Source organism: Cervus elaphus, chromosome 28 (genome assembly GCF_910594005.1).
Source record: "Cervus elaphus chromosome 28, mCerEla1.1, whole genome shotgun sequence".
Classification (NCBI taxonomy): Eukaryota; Metazoa; Chordata; class Mammalia; order Artiodactyla; family Cervidae; genus Cervus; species Cervus elaphus.
Window position 1 is genome coordinate 40906277 of NC_057842.1, and position 17742 is coordinate 40924018.

The 17742-nt window shown below is 43.7% G+C and overlaps 1 protein-coding gene and 1 long non-coding RNA gene across 3 annotated transcripts in view; one reads left to right on the forward strand and one right to left on the reverse strand.

Annotated features, from left to right (window-relative positions):
- Window positions 1-3709, forward strand: part of TRAF3IP2 (TRAF3 interacting protein 2) — a 43755-nt gene extending 40046 nt beyond the window's left edge. For both annotated transcript variants that reach the window (XM_043890415.1, XM_043890416.1), the window contains exons 8-9: window positions 557-631; window positions 3151-3709. In XM_043890415.1, coding sequence (XP_043746350.1) covers window positions 557-631; window positions 3151-3297 — 222 coding nt within the window. In that variant the 3' untranslated portion in view covers window positions 3298-3709. The remainder of the gene's footprint in view (window positions 1-556; window positions 632-3150) is intronic.
- Window positions 1-12668, reverse strand: part of LOC122685537 — a 41968-nt gene extending 29300 nt beyond the window's left edge. The window contains exon 1 of the long non-coding RNA XR_006338431.1: window positions 12275-12668. This is a non-coding gene — a long non-coding RNA (uncharacterized LOC122685537). The remainder of the gene's footprint in view (window positions 1-12274) is intronic.
- Between the last annotated feature and the right edge of the window lie 5074 nt (window positions 12669-17742).

Here is a 17742-nt window from a genome sequence, read left to right on the forward strand (position 1 = left end):
GGAAAGGATGGCCCCCATTGGGCTACCACGGCAATTTGTTTATACTTTTCACACTGCACTGTGGTCAGTAGTTTTCCTTTCTGCCTGCTCAGTAAGCTGCTGGCTTGATAGCTATGGTACCTGGTAAACTGGTCCTCAAAAAAAAAAAAAAAGGAGGGGGAATCCTGATTTGTAGCATTTGTCCATTTCCATGGTACAAATATGCTCACAGGGCCGACTTCACACCACCACTGTGAAGTCACTGAACACAGACTTGGGAAGAGATACACACGAGTGGCTTCTGTGAACTGCTGTGCGGCAGCTCAGAATACCCTGGAAAGTATCCTAGTCCTTGAAACCCCAAGTCTAACACAGAGCTTGACTCTTAACAGGCTTTCAGTACATGATTGATCAATGAGCAAAAGGCGTGGATGTGTGATGGACAGTTTAAAATTAGGAGTGTGTGGTGCTGACGGAAATCAGAACAAAAATCCTGTGTGGACTTGCATGATTGTGAGAACCATTAATTTCTCATCCTCAGTCCTGAAATTAAACCTTTAAGTGTGTTCTGTTCCAGATGCAGATTGAGTTCATAAAACAAGGAAGCATGAACTTCAGATTCATCCCTGTACTCTTCCCAAATGCTAAGAAGGTAAATAAACAAACAAACGAATCTTTAAGTCCAGCTTTGGTTTAAAATCTCCAGGATTTTAGGTGGAAAACCTTGTCAGCTCTTTATCAGTCCTTCGAGATAGCAGTGTTGCCAGAAAGATCAACAAGTTGTACCACTCAGCGCAGAAGCCTGAATCAGGAAGATTTTAAAGCTTTATCTGATAGACCATCGCTGTCCTAATTGTTCAAACAGCCATCACACACAAAGAAGTAGTTTGTGTTTTTAGCCCATGAGATGAAAAGAAGCTGTTCATCTGATACTTCTTATCTCTTGTACATAAAAGTCAAGATGTGAGCATTTTTGGCTGGCCGTTGCCCGGAAATGTTTTGTTGAACATAGCTCAGTGCTCAAAGCTGCAGAATACAGGAATTAAACCTACACAGTTACCAAAGGGAACTCTGCGGTGGCTCATAGGAGGGATTGTGTTCCTGTGCCCTGCTAGAAGGGCAGGCCGGCAGATTTGGAGAACAGGGACGAAAAACATCTGAGAGCCTGTGCCAGGCTTGGAGAAGCAATGGCAGCGGTGTAGTGAAGGTCTTGGGAGCCAGATCCCAGCACCCTGAGCTCAGGCCCAGCCCCAGCCTGGAGCAGCCCTGGATGTCAGGACTGCACTGAGACTTCTGCCCTGGATGAAGGAGGGTCTAGTTTATGGGACCAGGACCCCTGGGCTTGCCCAGCGCACAACCTGCCCAGCGGTGTGCTTCCAGCCTCTGACAGCTCTCGTTGCACGATCTCCTTCCTGGCTGTGCTGTGTCCACTTTGATTCTGTACCAGCCATCCTCTGCTCTGCCATCAAAGAGGAACATCCGAAATGTAGATCTGATCTATCTGTCTCCAGCTTAGACGTTTTGTGGTGGGTTTCCTACCGACTACAGACCGCATTCATCTTCCTTGTATGACACACGAGGCCCTTGAGAAGAGGGCTCTGCCTGCCGGCTCAGCTTTCTGCCTTGCCACTGTGCACGCAAATGCCACTGTGCGCTGGTCACTGTGGACCGTTTCAGCTGTCCTGCCACATGCCCCGCTCTTGGTGTCTTTGCACTTGTGTCCTCGCTGCTTGCAGCGCCCTGCCCCGGCTTCTCTGTCTGGTGAGCGCTCACTTAGCTCTCTAGCACCCAATCTCTTAGCCTTTCCTGACCGCTCCCCCCCTCCATGCCCCAAATATTGAATAGTCCCTCTCTTGAGAGTACCTGGAGTCAACAACAGTATGTGGCTGGGGGTAGGAGAGTTGGGAGTAATTGTTTAGAATTACTGGAGCATGGTGACAGAAAAAAGCAGACTCACTTTTAGTTGGTTTTGTTAATGTTTTTTTAAACTTCTTCAAACAATCCCCTAATTACCCACACTAAGGGCAGACCGCTCCCGCCTACCTGTCCCCTTGGCATGCTACTGCCTGGAGAATAGTTACATTTTGATTCCATCATAAGACTATGAACTCCTCAAGGCAGTAACTGTGTCTTTTGAAAAAAAAATATTTGTTTGTTTGGCTGCATTGGGTCTTAGTTATGGGCTCAGTAGTTGCCCCACAGCATGTGAGATTTTAGTTCTCCGACCGGGGGTCAAAGTTGGCTCCACAAAGCTTCCTCACTCCACTTTTTTACATCTTTACTTATTTTCTCAGTGAGACCTTTCCCTGTGTGTGTTCAATCTCTCAGTCGCATCCAACTCTTTGGGACCCTTGGACCCCAGGGGAGCCTGGCGGGCCACAGTCCATGGGTCTCAAAGAATTGTACACGATTGAGCAACTGAACACATATAAGGGAGGGTCTCACTGAGAAAACAAGTAAAGATGTAAAAAAGCAGAGTGAGGAAGCTTTGAGGAGATCTTCCCCTAATACCCGACTTAAAACCACAGATGTTTCATCCCTGCCCAGCACTCCCTACCCCTTTTCTCGGTTTTATTTTTCTCCACGGCCCGCATTGCCATTGAACACACTAAACCTCTGCATCATCTGTCTGCCCCCAGCAGAATGTCCACTCCCTGCGGGCAGTCTGAAACTGCGCCCTCTCGATCCCTGGCTGACAGGTTCGGCTTTTGCCGGATCGCTGGGATCTGGGGTGGGGGAACATCCTTCTTCTGCGGGTCAGACCTGGGGCCGGAGTGAGAGGATAATGAGTTGGATGAACGCCCACAGCCTTGGCACACTTCTCCCGGAGCCACTGGGGAATTCACGTGGCTCCGTGTGACCTCTGTCCCACCCCTTTTAGAGGAGGGCGGTGAAAAGCATGCTGAAAGGCGAGGGGCAGGTAGCCTGGGAGACTGATGGGACAAGCCGTGCACACGTGCTTTCCGTAATGAGCTACACAGCTGGCATCCAGAGCCAAGAGCATTTCACACGCAAACCCCTTCCGAAAGCAAAACCGCACAGCCCCCAGGAGAGTTTAGCAGGCGGTGCCTGAGAAGAGAAAACCACGGATGTTGGGGAACTGAGCCCGGGATCTGGGATCCAGGTGTTTCTCTAATGGCTTTTGCTTCTGTCATTCTCCCCTTGCCCTAGGAGCACGTGCCCACCTGGCTTCAGAACACTCACATCTACAGCTGGCCCAAGAATAAAAAGAACATCCTTCTGCGGCTGCTCAGAGAGGAGGAGTACGTGGCTCCTCCCCGAGGGCCTCTGCCCACCCTTCAGGTGGTCCCCTTGTGACCCTGCACCCCCACCCCCAGATTACAGCTCTTGTGGCTGAGGCCGGCTGGCAGCATTCAGGGCTGTTGTTTTCCATCCCTCCTCGAGAGGCCTTCCAACCCCAGGAAACCTGTTCTGCAGGGGCCGCTTCCTCCTGAGACCTTGAAGGATCTTGTCTTTGAGATGGAGGCCATGACTGTTCTGCATTCCCTGCTTCTTAAACCCACTGCCGTGCACGTTCCCCCAACACTCTGAGTATCCAGAATGGCCCTCAGCGCCTAGCACGTAGATAATACAAGTGACGTTACTGTAAACACCAGCGACCACAAACACTCTCCGCTTAGGGCAACATTTCTGAGTATGCCAGATGCTGTGTGTCCTCAGACCGAACTGATTCATGTACAAATAATAAAAGGTTTACTCTTTTGTAAAACTGTGTTTCACTTATCTCAAAGGAGATAGATGTATATTAATTTTTATGGGCCGTTGTTTTCGGGGACATCGATAAATCTACTTCAGTATAACATTAGACCGATGTGAGAGACTGCTTTGTATTAAAAGATTAAGGCCAGATAGTTAAGCATCCCCTTTTAACTTCATCTTGAAAGTTTTATTCTTTCAGTAGAACTTTATAACAATACGACTTTGTAGCACATACTACCATGATCCTAAGTAAAATCATAGCTCTTAGGGCCCAGGCTACATATATCAAAATGTCTGTGGATTGTATGATGAGAAGGGAGGTGTACAGTGCAGGCTAGAATTGTGGTTTGGGAGACCTGAGTTATAGTCTTGGGTCTGCCACTAACTAGCTATGTTTCATGCCACATGGCCTGAGGGATGGTTCCCTGTCCAGGGATCAAACCTGTGCCCTCACAGTGAAGGTGCCAAATCCTAACCACTAGGCAACCAGGGATCTCCCCTGACACTAACTAGCCCTGTGACCTTAAGCAAGTCCTTTCGCTTTTCTGAAAAACCAGAGATTCACTTCTATAATTATGTGGACAAAAATATTCCTAATGATCCTAAAAGGTTTAAGGCTTAGAACCTAAGTTATAAATACTCTTGAGGAGTGACTTGAGTTTTCATTTTCATAATAATCTCCTAGGGGACTGAAATTACATTTTCTCAACAGGGATATTTTCTTCTTCTTTTTAAAATACCTTCAACAGTACCTTCACATGAATAATATCTTGCTCATCTGGTCTCCACAGAAAGCATACACAAAAACACCCATATATGAAATATATATATATATATATATATATATACACACACATATATGTACATGTATGAATATATATAGTATATATATTCTTACTACATAGAACAAGGTGAAATTAATTATGGTCCAAGATAATAAGCCGATATGAAGACTTCTGGCAGGGCTGAGAGCCACTGCTTCCTCTTCTCTGTCTAACCTCTTAATCGTGTCCAACTCTTTGCAACCCACGGACTGCAGTACACCAGGCTTCCCTGTCCTTCACCATCTTCTGGAGTTTGCTCAAACTCATGTCTGTTGAGTCAATGATGCCATCCAACCATCTCATCCTCTGTCACCCCCGTCTCTTCTTGCCTTCAATCTTTCCCAGCATCAGTGTCTTTGCCAATGAGTCGGCTCTTCGCATCAGTGGCCAAAGTATTGGAGTTTCAGCTTCAGCATCACTCCTTCCAATGAATATTCAGGGTTGATTTCCTTTAGGATTGACTGGTTTGATCTCCTTGCACTCCTAACCTCTTAAACAAGGCTAAATTGTATTACAATATAATCCAACCCTTATATGTCATCATGAAAGTGAAATTCGCTCAGTTGTGTCTGACTCTGCGCAACCCCATGGACTATATACAGTCCATGGTATTCTCTAGTCCAGAATACTGGAGTGGGTAGCCTTTCCTTTCTCCAGGAAATCTTCTCAACCCAGGAATCGAACCCAAATCTCCCATATTACAGGTGGATTCTTTACCAGCTGAGCCACAAGGGAAGCCCAAGAACACTGGAGTGGGCAGCCTATCCCTTCTCCAGCGGATCTTCCTGACCCAGGAATAAAGCCAGGGTCTCTTGCATTGTAGGCAGATTCTTTACAACTGAGCTATTAGTGAAGCCCATATGTCACCATAGGCAAGAAAAATACTTATCAATTAGAAATAAGGAATTTTGCTGATGAATTGCAAAGAATACTAGTTTTCTTTACATTATAACCTAGATATCTACTGTGTACAGTGAATGTCTTTGCTTTTAAAACTAGGAAAAGAAAAGCTCATATACTGGAAGTCCTCATTCCTAAGACTCTATGATGAGTACCCTTAAGCATCATAGCATTTGAGACCTGATAAAACTGATGTGCTTGTTTAATTAACTCAAATTGCCTGGAAAACACCCCACACACAAACATTAAATCTTCTTTCTCTCCTTTTATTATCTTTTTTTTGGAGGTGACAGCATCATCAAGGACTCTATACACAGTTGTAAAAAAAAAAAAAAAGGCACCAGCAAGGACTACTCTGAAATGTTTCTAATTTGCGGAGGTTTAATAATGTGATGTTATTACCTCTCCCTCTCTTTGGAGACCTGTCCTGAGCCCTCAGCCACTATTCCTCCCCCCAGGTGAATAATGAGGGAAGGTCCCTCGTGTTCCACGAATAGTCATTAAAGTGTTACAGCTGGTAGCACTGGAAACACACACACATACACACACACACACACACAACACCTAGCCAAGTGATGGATTTGACCCCTAGAGTTTCTGTGAAATCTGATGACCACGAACATCAGAGGAATTACAGCAACTATTTTAGAGCACCGACACAGAGATTAACACTTGGTTTATTTAGACACTACCCTGGTCCTCTTGCATTCATCTGCAGATATTTGTGGGGTGGAACTGGGGTAGGTCTGACTCAATAAAAAAAACCTCTTAGCCTCAAGGCTTTGTTCAGACCTAACCTGAATATTTAAAATGTAATGTTTAGGGAGTTCCCTGGTGATCGAGTGGTTAGGACTTGGCTCTTTCACTGCCGTGAACCCAGGTCCAATCCCTGATTAGGGAACTGAGATCCCACAAGCTGCACGGTGGCCAAAAAAACAACAAATTTTTAAATATTTTAAATGTAATTTTTAATTGCAGTGACTAGTTCCAAAGCATCTGTTTAACTTCTGTATTATTCAAAGACATCTCAGTTCATGGCTATAGTCAAAGTATTAGACTACAGTCAAAGTCTTTCTCAGCTCAGTGCTCAGAAAAATTGTTGATACCCTTTTTCTCTGCTTCCTATTAAATAAATCACCTATTTAAAGACTGGGTTTTTCTCAGAGTCATGTCAGCAAGAGAGGCAAACTCTCCATTTTGAACATTCCAGAACTTGGTTCATGATGTTTTGCCAATAGCATTCTTCTTAACCTCAGTCACTTCATCAACCACCTCATCCACTTTGCCAAATGCCCCATTGTCACCATCATGTTTGCCAAATGAATTGCAAAGCCCTGTGATCACTGGGAAATAATCCAGAAAGTCTCTCAAAACACAGGATTTTTCTGTTTGTTCTTAATTAACCAAGAAGAATCAGTCAGACCCACCTCCTAGTGGCAAATGAAAGAGAAGGAAGGTGAGACTGTGGGAAAATGTCCCACGAAGAACAAATGCCACTTCTCTTGAAGAATCATGCAGTAATTTTCAAGATAAATAGTTCTGTCCAGGCCCACTAACCAGTAAACAACCACCCAAACCAAAAAGGAGGAATGAAATCACCAATATAAACTTAATTCTGGTATCATTTATTTCTGCCCTGGAGTCTTCGGTCTGGAAAGGACCTAAAACTCACGCACCTCTGCAGTTTTGTTTTATGCATGAGAAAAATGGGGTACAGAGAAACCGCAGCTCCACCAAAGCCTCATCCTCGGGCTAGAAGCCAGAAACCCTGACTGCCCATCTGCAGACATTCATTCTGTGAACCTAGAACTTTTCTAGGGTTTGAAGGTAGATTTATTCAGCAAATGACCCAGTATCTCCTGGAGGTAAACTGAGCCTCATGAACATAGGAGGCCTGAGGGAAGCTGCACCTCAGTGGCTGAAGGATTAAATGATCATGTTGCAACTTGTTCTGTGGGAAATTCTTTGGGGGATTAATTATGGTTGTGATTACATGGAGTGTGACTTTTCTTAAAGTCATTTGGCATATTTATTTTATCCTGCTAGTCCAGGAAACTGAGGCACGGTTGAAAAGACCTTGACACCTTCCAGAAGCCTACAGAAAAAAAACCTGCTAGGAGATTGGTTTCTTTTTGTTGTATCTGTCAATTTCCAAAACAACAACAAAGCAAAGGTTTTTATTTTTTAATACTGTGATAGTCATCTTGCCCGCCCTCCTTTTTTTTTTTTTTCCCCCTCTCCCCTCTTCTGATTCTATAAGAGTGACCCTGGTTGGAGTGATGAACACCTGGACTACTTTTCAGATGAAGCAATGAGAAATGGATGGGTCTGGCTACCTCTCCTGTGGGTAGGGGGGAGGCTTTGGGAAGAGATGAACGTCAACAACATAAAGGAACCCGGCTCACTCAATACAGCTGGCGTTTGGGAAGGCCTGGTGCCCAGGCAGGACAGCATGTTCCTAACGTCATACTGATTTGTTTTATTTTCTATTGCAAAAGGCTTTCAGATAGAATCATGAGATGCTGGTGGGAGGCTTTCAAAGAGCCTGGGCAGTCACGTGCTGCCAAACCCTTCCATCTGTGCGGGGCTTTTGCTCCCAAATCTTTAGCCTCAAGCCAAGCAGGTGGGGCCTGCAAGGGGACTGCTCAGTGTAGTTCAGTTCTCTATTGAATCTCCCAAGGAGTGTCTGAGTCTGGGGCTCAGTCACACTTACACAGGTATTTAGGAAGTGATATTTGAGCCTTTGCTAAACAATGGAAGTCTTGGATCGGCATGTGCCTGGGCAAAGGTGACCATGGGCTGGACCTGCCTGCTCTTTTCCAGAAACACTTGTATGGAAGGAGTACTTGCAGCCCCTGTGTTTCCCAGGACCTGTGAACTAAGACCAGGAGGGCACAGGCTTCTTGTCCTTTGCCTGACCTCCCTTGGCTCCCTTCACCAGGAAGGTGCTAAAGGTAGATGGCAGCGGGGGAGAGAGAGAGGGAGGGCGAGGGAACTCATGCCTGATGGATCCCATTAGGCTTAGTGTGCAAAGCAAGTTGAGATGAAGTAGCTGCTCTGGTATGCAGCCAAAACTGCTGTTCTATTTTTAGTCCCTCCTGCGAGCTTCTCAGCCCCGCATTGTACGCCTGGGCACCTGGATCCGCAGCGAGACAGGGAACTGAGCCACTCGTTTGTAAAGCTGGAAGGAAGGAGGCCGTTGATGCGGGGCTTGTTTATCGCTGACAGGGAAGGGGGACCTGGAATGTTAATGAGGACGGCTCTCTGAAGCATGCCTTCATGGTGAGCTACGAGTTCAAAGGAGGAGGCAGGATCAGTCCTGTGCCCAGCAAATGTGAACCGTTGATAGAAGGAAGGAGGAATCAATTATGCTGTCGCAGGCCTCATGTCATTGTGCTGGAGTTGTTAGGAAAGGTAGGACAAGGACCAGATCTCAAAAGGAAACAAAGCCACATGGCCTTGAAGTATAACGAGTTTGCCATGGCAACTGATGGAAATGAGCCTCCGGGGCCCTGAGCAGGTGTGTTATCTTACAGAATAAACAGACTTCTCTCACTCCCGGGTTTTTATAATAAAACCTGTGTTTGGATTACTTTCCCCTCCTCTTTGTTACCAGGAGAAGCTGGCTGTTGCTCAATCAGCCCAAGGCTCTGGTGAGGGAAATGTAATCAGCGTTATCAAAAGGGCTGTTTTTGAAAAGCTGGCACTCGGCTTGGCCGCCAGCCTCATCGCTGAGCAGCAGCTGGGCTACAGGTACCTGTCTGGCCTTTGCCACCTTCCAGGTGATGCCTGGCCCAGAAATCTGCCTGTTCACGCGTTTAATGGTGTGATGGGGAGGTGGGGCTCTCTTGCTGGCGGTGATCAAATGCTGCAATCTTCAGGGAGAGGAGAAATGTGTTAGGTGAGTCTGGGTCCCAACCAGTTTTCAGCATCTTGCATTATCTGGGATATGGGCCAAGGGTTTCTTGAGTTCAGGGATTAACTGATTCTACCTCCTAGTCTGTTGCTATAACAAAGTTCAGTTACTCAGAACTTTGCAGAGAGCTGCTGTTTCTCTGAGCTTTAAATCCACCTGAGATGGGGTCTGACGTGACAGATTCTCATGTCCAAAATGTACACAAAATATGGAGATTTTGTAAAACCCTCCTAAATCAGAAAGAAAAGTTGACACTGTACTGTTCCAAGACCAAAACCAACACAGCAGGATGGTCCTATTTTCATTGCTCTCACTTTGTGACTAAAGGAAAACTTCCACTCTGGCTTCAAATTGAGTTTCAAAACAAGATGTTCATTCACAACAGGCCCCTAGGACAGGGACAATTCTATACTGAAAGTGAAGTTAGTTGCTCAGTCATGTCTGACTCTTTGTGACCCCATGGACTGTAGCCCGCCAGGCTCCTCTGTCCATGGAATTCTCCTGGCAAGGATACTGGAGTGGGTTGTCATTCCCTTCTCCAGGAGATCTTCCCAACCCAGGGATCGAACCTGGGTGTTCTGCATTGCAGGCAGATTCTTTATCATCTGAGCCACCAGGGAAGTCCAGTTTTACACTAGGTTTGGGCAAAACATCCAACCCAAGGAGAATTGTGCCACCAGCTGTGTCCAAAACTCTCAGGCAGCAGATACTGCTCCACAGTGCTACCCTGAACCCCCTGCTTCTTTCTTTCCTCCAATAAGATGGCCCACATCAGCTCCTGCCCCTCTGTAGAGACCTATCCCCCCAGACAATGCCCAGGCCGCCCCTCCATGCATCACCTGATCTTTAAGCCCAGTAAGATAAAATGGCCTGAAGAATGGATTTAAGCTATAGTGTCAGTGTGGAAATGATTTCATGCACTTCATGCACAAACCCCAAAGTGGCAGCACCAAGGCCAGGCACTAAAACATGCTGTGAGGTAGGCTTAAGGGTGGGGGGGGCATTCCAAAGTGGGTGGGCAGGGCCTTCCCACATTCAAACTTTTGAAATTCAAGATTCTAAACTAGGTCTTTGGATACCAGCATACACTTATTCTTTGAAAAGACACAGGAAGCGGAAGCTTCTGATAACCCAGTGTGAGCATGAGAGTTCTGATTCATCATGTTACCATGTCTAATGAAACTGTCCTGCAAAAGCTAAACCAGAAGGGTCAGGGGTGCGGTGGGAGGATGGGGGAGGTTAAAGCAGCAGTCACAGATTGGCAACCAACCTCCAATTACTGATTAAATGCCTACTATGTGCAGGGAGCTCTGTTTGGTGCAAGGATCGGTGAGACATGCTGTTGCTCTCCAGCTATTTAAAATCTAACTGAGGAGTTAGGCCATCCCGTGAGAAGAGAAAACCCAAGGCCGCACACAGGAGAAGCTGAGCAAGGTGGGCCAGCTGGTCCCTTTTCCCTGGTCTTCATACGACTGGGGACTGAGCTCTAATTTATGCAGTTTCAAGGTCAGATCTTCAAAGAAGTGTGAGATTGGAGATTTTTCCTAATAAATAGGAGATGTGCTCACTCCTCCTAAACACATACACCTTTTATATTATAATATTCAGAGTCCCTATAAATCACCATGTAAATGAGATCTGAGTTAGGAGACAGAATGTAAGAAATGGGAAAGTATAAAAATGCATCACAGAGTGTGCATATTAAGCCAATAAATGACAGTGCAGGCCACAGGGCATATATCAGTCCTCTGTAAAGAGCAGCCTAGACACATGCCTCAAGGAAGGCCAGGCAACACCGTAGGTAGTGGCAAGGTGAGGAAGTGCTACTTATATCTGGGGGCTGGGGGGAGAGACCTAGCTGGTGCTGGGATCACCTCAGAGAAAGCAAAGGGATTCATGCACTCTGTTGGGTAGGGTGTAGAGAATGTTTGAAGTTGATCCTATCAGCTAAATATACAAGTAACTGAGCCAGAGAGCAGAGAATGATAACGTGCTGGAATGGACAGAGAGACTCTCTCCATGAATGAGTACAGGCATTGTCTAACATGCTCAAACAACATCTGTGGCAGAAAACACTGACCAGCTTGGTCTGTGAGGTGTCTTGACATGTTTTGTACTTGAGTGAGTGGTAATCAGACACACCTGAGTTTGAATCTCGGTTCAATTACAAGTTGTGTATTCTTAGACACAAGTTATTTTACCTCTCAGAGTCTCAGCCATTGTAATGGGGACAACAGAACAACTCCTAGGGAGGTTATCAGGATAAGGGAAGATGGATGATACAAATATTGTAGAACAGTGCCGCATGTAGTAAATAATAATCCTTCACTTCTTGCCCTTTCCTCCTTGCTTTCAACCTCATAATGAATGATTATTTATGGGAACTTTGAATCTTTTCTTATTTCTAAAAAGTCAAATGGCAAATCCTAACAACAAACTTTCAGTTTAAAAATGAAGTCTCAGGAGAAGTCAGCTTATGAGCTTCTAAGTTGAAAACTTCCATTTAGCTTTTTTTTTTTTTTAGTATTTATTTATTTGACTGGGCCGGGTCTTAGCTGTGGTGCATGGGATCTTTAGCTGCAGCATGTGGGATCTGGGCTTTCCTGGTGGCTCAGACAGTAAAGAATCTGCCTGCAATACAGGAAACCTGGGTTCAACCCCTGGGTCAGGAAGATCCCCTGGAGAAGGGAAAGGCTACCCACTCCAGTATTCTTGCCTGGAGAATTCCATAGACAGAGGAGCCTGGTGGGTTACAGTCCATAGGGTCTCAGAGAGTCGGACACAAGTGAGCAACTAACACGCGCGCGCGCACACACACACACACATATGGGATCTTGTTCCTTTAGCAGGGATCAAAGTCAGCCTCCCCACAATCCCCAATGACCACTAGACCGCCAGGCAAGATCCTTCCATGTAGGCTTTCAGAGAAACTCACCAGCACAGTTTGTTTTAATAAGACCGGCAAGAAGTCACAGCAGACTCAGAACAACCATGGCATCTGGAGACAGACTTCTTCCCTCCAGCATCTTGCTAAGGAGCAGGGCGCCAGCAGCACTGGCTTGGATGATGAGAGGTATAACATGTCAAACTTAGCAATGAGGTTTGACATGAAAGGAAACTAACTTTAGAGATTCATAATGGGGCCTCAAAACTAGGATAATGGATTTGAAACTATTTTAAAAAGTAATTTGAAAGGCAGTTTTGTGTTCACATTATACCTACTACTTAAAGAAGGAAGTTTTGAATTTGGATTGGGAAAACTGCTATGCTTTCCTCTGGCTCTGCTTTTCCAAGAAATGAGGTATCACCACCTTCTCTTCAGAGCCTGCTGTGAACTATCTAGCTAGGGAGGAAAGTGGGGGTGGGGTGCAGCAAACATTTAGATTGAAAGATAGTTACCATGTTGATTCAGTTCAGTCACTCATCTCAGTCCTGTCAACAGTGTCGGATTCTTTGTGACCCCATGGACTGCAGCACGCCAGGACTCCCTGTCCGTTGATTAGCATTTCTTAGACCTTTTATTTCCAAAAGGAAAAAGTTCTCTTGAGAACTCCACCATGCTGATTTAAATAATTCTCATTTAAGGAACTTACTGTTCCTTAAATATGTGCCAATATATAGATATAAATGCTTTTTACATATATCTCTTTAAGAACAGAGTGAAAAAGCTCTAGACATTTGTAGTACACAATGTGTGAGGACATTCAACACTACCAAGCTGTATACTTGCAAATGGTTAAGATGGTAAACTTTGTATTATGTGGGGTCTTTTCAACCACAATTAAAACAAACTACCAGAAACAAATCAAATTTAACAAGTTAGAGGGAATTCCCTGGCAGTCCAGGGATTAGGACTCTGCACTTGCACCGCAGGGGGCATGGGTTCACCCCCCCCCATCCCCCCAACTAAGATCCCAAAAGCAGTATGGTGCTGCCAAAAGGAAAATTTTTTAACAAGTTAGATATAAACAAGATCATCAGATAAATTAAAATAAAAAACATTAATTTTGTATAAAAGTAAAATTTTGCTGAAACTAAGTTGTCAATGTTGGATTTAACTATAGTTTATATATATATATAATTATAAAAGTATAATATGTTTTTATGCATTTTGTGTCTCAGTTGTTGACTTAAATATTTTATTTTGAGCAGAATGGACGGTCCTTTGATTCCTTATCATTACTATATCATTACTATAAGTTTTCCTTTATCAGGTTACTCATTTGAAACCATCAGTTATTTTACTTGGTTCAATCCATCTAAAAATGGTTTTCTCCAAAATATAATATTGATAATTATTTTTTAATGCTCCTAAAAGAAGTTCTTCACAGAGAATATTTGCAAGCTGATATGTCGTATAAATAAACACAACACACACAAACACATCTGCCAATAATCTGAATAGAGTGGCTATTTTGCCTAGCTTCTTTTGAGTTCAACCTATGATACCAAAAGACCTGTAATGACTCAATTTTCTCTCCACTTTCCTTTATTTGAACTTCTGTAAAGCTTCCTTTGTAGTGGTGCCATGATTCATTTGGCCTTCACTTTGCATAACGTATCATTTGTGTATGAAGTCAGTCAGCCTGGTTCTTTTCTCATTAGCCTGTGACAATTAAAGTAACATGGTTATTTTTATGATGGAAAGTCAAAATTAATTTATTAAATAAAAGAAGACACAAATCTCATCACTGAAAAAGAGCAGTTTCAGCTTTTTAATTGGTAGGATAACTCAATATAATTTTTATCAAACAGAAATCAAGATGGTTTTTGCATTTTGATGCCAGAAATGCCAATTTAAAGACTACCGACACTTTAAAAGTTAAATATTGCCACATTAATAATCATGTGGTACCAACACAATTTTAAACACAAAGCACCAACACTAAATGTGGTTGTAAAATGAACATCCCAGATAGGCTTATATTTTATAATGAAAGTTTTTTAGATCATCATTGAAATAAAAATAAGTTATTAACTGATGGATCATCAATAATACATACACAGACCTCTAGTTTGAGGAAACACTGTGATTATTTTTTTTTTTTGAAACACTGTGATTACTCACAGATAATATAAATCTTTATAGAATAAGAGCACCAGAAAAGCACGCAGGAGGAGAGGGCCACTCCTACAGAGGCTTGGCTTAGCTCCGCATCAGAGCCACAGCAGGCTGAGAGGGTGGCCCCGAATGGGATGGCCCAGGTGGGCTGAGGATTTAGGGTGGGAGGGATAGCTCAGCAGGAGGTTTTAGAGCTCACGTGGGGCGAGGGGCGTGTTCTGCAAAGGGATAGCCTAGTGCAAGATGTTGGCATCCAGGCAGGCTGAAGAGGATATTTCAGAGCCCAGGTGGGGTGAGATGAGGATCTGTGGGAAGGTGGTCCAGTGGTCCAGCACAGGTTGTTGTACAAAGCAGGTATGTTACCTAGTAAGATACAATAAGCAGAGAACATAGCATCACTTCTGTGTGGTGTTGCTGATAAAGACATAATTGTGAGAAAACATCACATACAAGTTGGGGGACACTCCATGAAACAACTGGCTTATATTCTTTCAAAGTGTCAAAGATATTAAAGTCAAGGAAAGATGGAGGAACGAACTAGTCCAGACTGAAGGAGACTAGGGAGAAGTGGGGAATAGTTGCATCGAGTGGTTCAGAACTGGAATCCTTTTGTTACAAAGTATGTCATTGAGCCATGGAGAAACTTGACCATTGGAGTTTTAGGACTAGATCCCGATGTACCAATGCTAATTTCCTAATTTTGCTGTTTGCACTGGAATTGTAGGGGAATGCCTGAGTCAACATGCACTACGATATTCAAGAGTGATGGAGGAATCAGATCAACAGCTTCCTTGCAAATGTTTTTAGGGGAGAAAAGGTCTTTGTACTTGCAACTTTTCTGAAAATGTGAGATCATCTCAAAATTTAAAATTTAATGAGATTGAGGAATGTTGTTTCATTAAAAAAAAAAAGGATAAAAAAAATGCATGTATGAAGTTTTGACTAGCTCTGTAGGAATATCTTGCAAAATGGTAAGAGGTTCCATATTGAGCACTTTGTATGTGTAAGATGTTGAACTAAGCAGTTTGTATATTTTATATCATTTAAATTTCACACCAACCTTACAGAGTGGATATTACTAGTATCATTTTACAGATGAGGAACCTGAGGCTCAGAGAGGCTAAGTAACTTGACCAGGCTCTTAAATAATCTACTGTACTGCTCAAAAAAACAAGATTGGAAAAAAATTTCCAAAAAGATTGGAGAATACTAACAGCAGCATTCTCTGGGCAGTGGGACTACTAGTTTTTCCTTTTGTGGTTTTCAGTATTTTACAAAATATCTACAATGGCATGGTTGCTTTTGTAATTAGTAAAAAAGAGAAAGCTGTCATTTACAAAACATTCATTCATTGTGAAGTGATGTCATAAAAATATGTTGGTTATTTGAAACCATACTGAACATCCTAAACTACTAATAGTGGTATTCTCTCTTAATAGTGGTATTATTGGTGACATTCATTTTTGATTTTTTGCTTTTCTGTATTCTATTAAGTTTCTATAATTAATTCTTTCATTCATTCAACAAATACTGAGCATCTGCTATTATGCTTATTTTTCTAAGAAGAAAAAATTTTGAAGAAAGAAATGTACTGTGTAAGTCTAAAGTTGTAAATTTTATTCAAAAAGCAAGAAGGAATAGTATGCATGCTTAGAAAAAGACTAGGCACCAAGATGTTACTAGCAGTGTTACATACTAAGATGTTTCAGCAGTGAGTTAGTGGCAAGTTTATCTTTCCTTAATACTCTTCTATGCTTTCCTCATTTTCAACTATAAATTACTTACATGTTCTATTCATAGCTGTACCTCCAGTGCTTAGAAGAGGAGGTGGCACGTAGTAGGAGTTCAAGATTTTTTTTTTTAATGAATGAATACCTTTGATCACAAATACAAATACTTTTGATTATAAATTGCTGTTTTAAAAAACACTTTTACTTATTCATTCCATTATAGTCGGCAAACTTGGCATCCAACTTGTGCTCTTCTAAGCTGGAGAAGACCTAAGAGATTGTAGTAGGGGGCTCTAGTGGCCATTTAACGGGTGGTGGTGAGGAGGAGAGCCACATGACGGGAAGACAGGGTGAGCAGAAAGTGGGGAAACGCTATTCAGAAACCATGTGTTGTTTATTGTATTTATTAAGATTCCTCTTCAACCCATTTTTAGGAGAATTGGTGACACATCACTGTACCAGCGTCTATTGAGGATAGATCTTGTGTTGTATGGCTTAGTTTCTTGGTAGTGATATCTGAGGTTCACAGAGGAATGCAGGGCTGGGATGAGGTTGGGGTGACTCAGTCATAAGCCCCTGTTTTGCTTGTAATTAGGAAGCTTACAGCTCTGGTTTTACAAAGTAATGTAGATCAAAACCTTAAGAGAGACTGGATACTGGGCCAGTAAGGGAGAGAAGTCCCTCAGCTGGTCTATGAATCAAGCTGTCTGCCCAGCATCCATAGCTCCAGTTGGCTGTTCAACTCTCAATTGCAGGGAGATGTTGTATGTTACATGATTTTGCCAAATTCAAAGATTCTCAAAAGTCACATGAATAGTCCTTATGTGTATCCGGGGATTACCAGAAGAAACAAACCTTTCTTGCCAACCTCGAATCCTCTCTTTCTCTTCCAGCAATACACTGGCAAATTCTGTTGGTCCTACCTGGCAAATTCTGTTGGTTCTACCTTCAAGCTACATCCAGAACCTGAGCACTGGCCCCTCGCTAGCCTTATTTGGTTTATTGCAAGAGCCTCTCAACTCCTCCTTGGTTCAACCCTCATAGCGGCCACAGGATCCTTTCAAAACCTCAGTCAGATCACATCTTTGCAGCACCCTACAACAGCCACAGCCCTCACAGCAAGGTGCTGGCTTGTGTCCCACAGCTTGCTCTTACTTCTCTGACCTACTTTTCTCCAGCTTGCCCCTTGCTCACGCCACTCCAACATCCAGACTTCCTTGCTGCTCCTCCAACACGCCAGGCACCCTGTGCCCTTGCTATATCCTCTGCAGGAAGCCACCCCCACTCTCTCTCTCTCTCTCTCTCTCGGTCTTTCCTCGGATGTCACCACATCAGACAGACCGTTTCTGACCATCTCTATCAAGTAGAGACCACCTCCCCAGATACCTTCTCCTTTACTTTGCTTTTTTCCCCTCCTTGATCTTCCCCCATGATCACTGGGACAGTTCTGACCATGGAGTGTGTCTAATTTTTCTAAACACATCATGTGGTTGCTCTTCCTCACCTGTTGAAGTCGGGTGCAGCCACGTAAGCTGCTCTCTCCCGTGCCGTGTGAGGGGAAGGGCCATGTGTGGCTTTCAGGAGGAAGCCAGTGCAGGAGTTCACTGCTCT